The sequence below is a fragment of the Mus pahari genome, chromosome 22 (genome assembly GCF_900095145.1).
Source record: "Mus pahari chromosome 22, PAHARI_EIJ_v1.1, whole genome shotgun sequence".
Classification (NCBI taxonomy): Eukaryota; Metazoa; Chordata; class Mammalia; order Rodentia; family Muridae; genus Mus; species Mus pahari.
The window spans coordinates 3,466,701-3,472,700 of NC_034611.1; the positions used below are offsets into that span (position 1 = coordinate 3,466,701).

Below are 6,000 nucleotides of genomic sequence, written 5' to 3' on the forward strand. Positions count from 1 at the left end.
CAATTCAAGTTCTGAAACATTTAAATACAACATGATTTTATTACATAAAGGAAAAATTGTTCATGTTAAAATGTGAATGAATACTTTCTTAAGCTCTGTAAACACTTTTTTTTTCCTTTATACAATCTCTGTAGCAGCCATTTCTGGTGACTTACGGTTTTCAGATGGGTTTCCTTTTTTTGTCCCATGGCATAGAACGGGAGCTCTGAAGTGTGTCTCCATCCTTGCCCAAACTTTACCTGGAAGCCTGAGCTCACGAGCGGATATGTACTTGCTTTTATGTGTTCATGAAAGACACGGAAACACAGGCATTTATGACTTTACTCTGCAGAACGGGGAATGAACTGCAGTCCTTTAACAGACCCCTCTCCCGTGTTTTTATTTGGTAGGACTATCCATCTTATCCAGGCTTTGGCCAGGGTCAGTATGCACAGTATTATAACAGCTCGCCGTATCCAGCACACTACATGACAAGCAGTAATACCAGCCCCACTACGCCGTCCACCAATGCCACTTACCAACTCCAGGAACCACCTTCTGGCGTCACAAGTCAGGCGGTCACAGACCCCACAGCAGGTAATCATGCGTTCTGATTAGTCCTGGCTGGATTCTCAGTGCTTAACTGTATTTTCTGAGGTCATAAGCTCATGCAGTAGGTTGAACCATTTTGGCTAGTTTTCATAAAAACTTAACTACATTGAAGTGCACAGTTGTGGTACCACTGTTATTGCTATTTATTCGTTGGAAAATGTTGATATAAGGTATGTGAACTTGTCAAAAAAAATGAGAGATTTTATTTATTCATTTGACAGTTTCTCATTTTTCAGGATATGGTAAACATAGCACTTAGCCTTTAAGCATATACTTAAAAGTAACTACGTGTTATTAATAACTAAAATAACTAATGAAAGAATAATGCCATACCACATTTGAAATATGAAAATAAATTATCCTATTTATAATTTAACATTTTTGATCATTATGCGATGTTTTCTACCACAGCACTATTGCTGAGAATTGAAAAGAAAAATGTCAGATAATACCAAAAGGAAGTTGTGCCAACCAGCAAGTTGGCTCTGTCCTTCCCTGTTCCAGATGTAGTGTGAAGTTTTAACAGCATGTCCAGTGTGGGCAGTTTTCATCCTTCTGTCCACAGTCCAGCAAACAAGTGCTTCTCCATCCAGGGATCATTTCCTACCTTGTGTCTTTTTTAGTTTCTTTCCCCCACTGATTCCTTCTTTGTGGAACAAATCACCCCCAAGCATTATATGCGTAATTCCCCCTGTTAATCTTCTTCATCTTGTAGTTTCTCTCCAACTTTACCCTATTGTCCTAACTTTAAAACTGTTAGCCTTCATTTCATGGATTCTGAGACCAGCTGTTCCCACCGAGTCAGAGCCTCTTCCTGCTGCCTGTTCCTAGAAGTAGAACCTACTTTATTGCTACAAGTCAGCTTTAACGGTGCTGTGCAGTGTCCCAGTGCCTAACATAATCTTACCATGTCAGTTTTAGCCATTTGTCTTAAAACATGGAAACAGATTTTGTCTAACAAATATTAATGTAAATCTTAACTATGGTATATTTATAACTACTAACAGATACCACCAAATTTTCTATATTTTTTGGACACAAAAAGAATGCCACAGAGAAAACAATAAAAAAAATCATAATTTTCAAAACGTATATGATTTTACTTTAAGAGTGGACAATACATTGTAGCTTTCACAAGGAAAAAATATTGGTGGCATATATACTCAATTTAATTTCACTATTTAGTGTCTATAGAATATAATTGATCTGAGGAGTAAATAATAGTTTTCGAATTTCTTATAAGTGCATAGTATCTCATTAAAATGAGTGTTTATGAGTTGACCTTTCTTAAAACCATTTCAGGTGTAGTTTCTTTTGAACTGAGTAACCCACTGGGCTAGAGTGAGTATTCTGTAACCAGGGAAGCTGTATGGGCTTCTACCTGGCATTGTATGCACTTGGCCTTTCTATATCCGTGGCTGCTGTTTTCACCTTGTTCACTGAATGTTTTGTACAGTGAACACAGAAAGATAACTGACAAGCTTTTTTGTTGCTGCTGCTCTTCGTTGTCGTTTTGTTATGGCAAACATGTAGAGACCCAACTTTTTCATACTGTACCCTTTTTAAATAATATTTTCATTCTTTGCGAACCTCACACAACTCACCTTTTAACAGATCCATCCAGTCCATCTCAGATCCATCTTCCAGCCCACCAACCTCGTAGTCTGTATCTCTATCCCTGCCATCCCTGTCTTTATCTGTATTTCTATCTCTGTAAGTCCTTCAAGTATAATTGGTATTGCTCAAATACTCTAGGGGGTGGGGCCTGTCCTGGAGCATAGTAGACATACCAGGGGTCATACCCGAGGTTATACCCTTAAATAAAACTGACTCTTCCTCTTCCAGCAGCAGTCAAATGTTAATACTCCTCAGGTAGCGGTGGGACTTTGTGCACCCTTCCCCCACCTCTTGATGGCATTTTGTCTGGTGCGAGATTGTCCAAGTCTTCTGCATACTGTTACAGCTGCTTGCAGTTGCCCTGTTGTGTCTGGAAAATGCCGGTTCCTTGTAGTCACCCACTGCTTCTAGCTTTTATGGTCTTTCTGCCCCCTCTTCTGCAATGACTCGTGAGCCTCTAAGAGAGAGTTGTGCTATGTATGTGCCAATTAGAGTCGAACACTATCAAGCTGTTTATTCTCTATACGCTGACAAGCTGAGAATACACGTGTTTGTGTACATGTAAGTTTTCTACTCTTTTTTTTTTGATGTTTAGAAGTATGATTCCTGATTATATGCAAAGTTATGGTGAGTTTTGGTAGAAATCATGAAGCTATTTTTCACGTGACTACTATTTTGCATTCTCACCAACAATATTTCAGTTGCTCCATGGAGGTGTACCCCACTTCATGGTGTTGATATGTTGGATTTTGATCATTATCACTGTTGTGGTACCTTGTTTTAATTTGCTGTTCCCTAGTGATGCACTGAGCAGAGCGTGTTTGCATGTGCACAGATCAGCGTGTTTGCGTGTGCACAGATCCTGTACGCCTTCTTTGCTCGGGTGTCTCTGAGCAATATCGTTTGCAGTCTGCTTCAAAATCAGGTCGTTCTCTTAATGCTTCAGTAATTCTCTTTACATTTTCCCTCAAGCCTCATGGCACACACACATTTGCACACACACATTTGCACACACACATTTGGCAAATGTTTTTACCTAGGACATGAGTTTCTAGTGACAGGTTTATCACAGAGGAAGTTTCACTTTTATGAAATTTACCTTAGCAGGTTATTTTTTTTTCCTGAATCACACCTTTGATGATGATCTAAGAATGTCTCTCTTGCTATGGCCTGAGTAGTTCAGAACTCTGCATTTCACATTTAAGTGTGTTTATACACGCTGAATTTGCTTTTGTGTAAAATGTAGGTGAGGCTGTAGATTCCTTTCCTACATGAAGAGCTCTAGTTGTTCTGAAATCACAATGGAAAGATTTTTCTCCATTATATTGCAACTTCTCTCTTCTTTGTCATATTATCAATTGACCATTCTGATGTGCGTTTCTAAGTTCCATATTCGATTCCTCTGATACGGTGGCTATCTCTCTCCAGTATATGTTGTCTTGATCACTGTAGCTCAAGAGTAAGTCCTCAAGTCAGAAAATATCTTGTGATTTTACTCTTTTCCAAAATGATGTTGTCTTTTCAAAGCTTTTTGCCTCATCTGAACTTTGGAATCATGTTCATAAATGATTCATAAAGTTAAATGTCTAGAGCAGTGGTTCTCAACCTTCCTAACACTGTGACCCTCTAATGAAGTTCCTCATGTTATAGTGATTCCCATAACTATCGCCTCACTCGGGATGAAGGAGGATCAAGGCAAAGGTTCTTTTCTTGATAAAGGCCATTTAAAGATAGGGACAATGTTCACATTCTGCTGGGCGGCCTTAGAGCCAGGAGTGCACAGACAACACAAATTGGAACTCATAACTGTACTTTTGCTACCATTATGAATTGTAGCATCAATATCTGTGGTTTCCAACAGTCTTAGGCAACCCCTGTGAAAGGCTCATTTGACCCCCACAGGGGCTGCAATCCATAGGCTAAGGCACTCTGGTCTAGAATTTCACCTATAATTCAGTGGAATTCCTACATCAATTTGCTAACAAGCTGACATCTTGACAAAGCTGAACTTTTCTATCCACGAGCCTAGAGTACCTCGTGTTTCTTTCACGTGAGTGTTATACTTTTCCTCATATAGCTCTTGGAAGTGTCTGCAGCCTCTCTCTCTTCCCTGCTGTTCTCTCTCCCTCTCTCCTGCCAATGTAAATGAACACGGTAAGAAAACAGTAATCTTATTTCTCTTACCTGTTGTATTTTACCCTGCATGTTTGCTAGTTCCAGATGTTTTTGCTCTCCCATCCTTAGGGAAGAGAGTCATTCTTTAGTATTGGCTAGGAGGACGGCTGTCATTTGTAAACAAAGAGTTATTTCTCCCACCACAGATGCATCTCTGGGTTTGCTTTTGATCAGCTAGGCTTCCCAGCGTAGTCTTGAAAAGGAGTGGGTGAGGAGTTCACTTTTTTCCTGTCCTTAATCTAGGGAGAAAGTGTCTAGTTTCCCACTCTTTCTGTGTGAGATTAACTGTATCACTTAAAATATATATACTTGAGTTATTTGTGAAGAATTCTATACATTAAATTTTGGCCATTTCATCTCGGTGAACTCTTCTCCCTACCCGTAGCCACTTCCACCTCCTCCAGGCCCAATTACATGTCTAATTATTTCCTTTTCCTTTTTAACAATAATCCATTGGCTCCAATTTCTGTTGTCTGTGTACTCCTGGCTGTGAGGCCAGTGAGTGGAATGTGAATATTGTCCCTATCTTTAAATGGCCGTTATCAAGAAAAGAACCTTCGCCCCAATCCACCTTCATCCCGAGTGAAGCGATTGCATTGGGTGGGGTGCTTGCTCCACATCTGTTGAATATGTGTAACTCTTCTTTAGCATGGTGATGTGATGGATTGCTTTCATTTCATTTTCCAATGCTGACCAGACTTGCATACACGTTCAATAAATCCCACTTGGTCATAGCGTATGGTCCTTTGTGTACATTCTTGGACTCAGTTGCTGATGCTTTCCTAAGAATCTTCACATTTATATTCATGAGAGATTCTTGTCTATAGTTTTCAAGTCCTGAGAAGCCCTTGTCTGGTTTTAGTATTCGCATAATGATGGCCTCATTGCCTAAGCTGGGAAACATTCCCTCTGCATGTGTTTTCTAGACAAGTACAGAGAATTCTAATAGTTTGCTCATTAAATATTTGACAATAGATAATATTTACTGCTAGTGAACCCGTATGGGTCTAGTGATTTCTCTTTAAATCTGTGATTAGTTCATATACATGTGGGTCTGTTTAAATTATCTCCTTTATGAGAGGTTCAGCAAGCTATTTCTCTGAAGAAAAGGGTTCATTTCACCTAGTCTACCTAACTTGTGTACAAAAGATTATTTATAATATTGTGGTTTACACTGTTTAGGTTTTTTTGAGACATGTAGCTCTAGCTGGCCTCAAACTCTTGACACTTGCCTTGTCCCCAAGTGCTGTAACCATAGACATGTGTTCTTGACTCATAGTAAGTTTTATTGTCATTTCAATACTTATAGAATTTTCAGTGATGTCTTTCTTTCATTTGTGATATTAGCAACCTGCACCTCTCCTTTTTCATCATGGTTAGTCGGACTGTGTTGCCAAATCAGTAACTGACATTATTTTAGAAAAGGGAAGGCTATTTTGTTTCTTCTTCTTCTTCTTCTTCTTCTTCTTCTTCTTCTTCTTCTTCTTCTTCTTCTTCTTCTTCTTCTTCTTCTTCTTCTTCTTCTTTCTTCTTCTTTCTTCTTTCTTCTTTCTTCTTTCTTCTTTCTTCTTTCTTCTTTCTTCTTTCTTCTTTCTTCTTTCTTCTTTCTTCTTTCTT

At 39.0% G+C, this 6,000-nt stretch overlaps 1 protein-coding gene across 8 annotated transcripts in view; it reads left to right on the forward strand.

The window, feature by feature from the left end:
- Positions 1–6,000, forward strand: part of Eya1 (EYA transcriptional coactivator and phosphatase 1) — a 149,071-nt gene that overhangs the window by 57,615 nt on the left and 85,456 nt on the right. For all 8 annotated transcript variants that reach the window (XM_021221951.1, XM_021221950.1, XM_021221952.2 and 5 more), the window contains one exon: positions 390–576. In XM_021221951.1, coding sequence (XP_021077610.1) covers positions 390–576 — 187 coding nt within the window. The remainder of the gene's footprint in view (positions 1–389; positions 577–6,000) is intronic.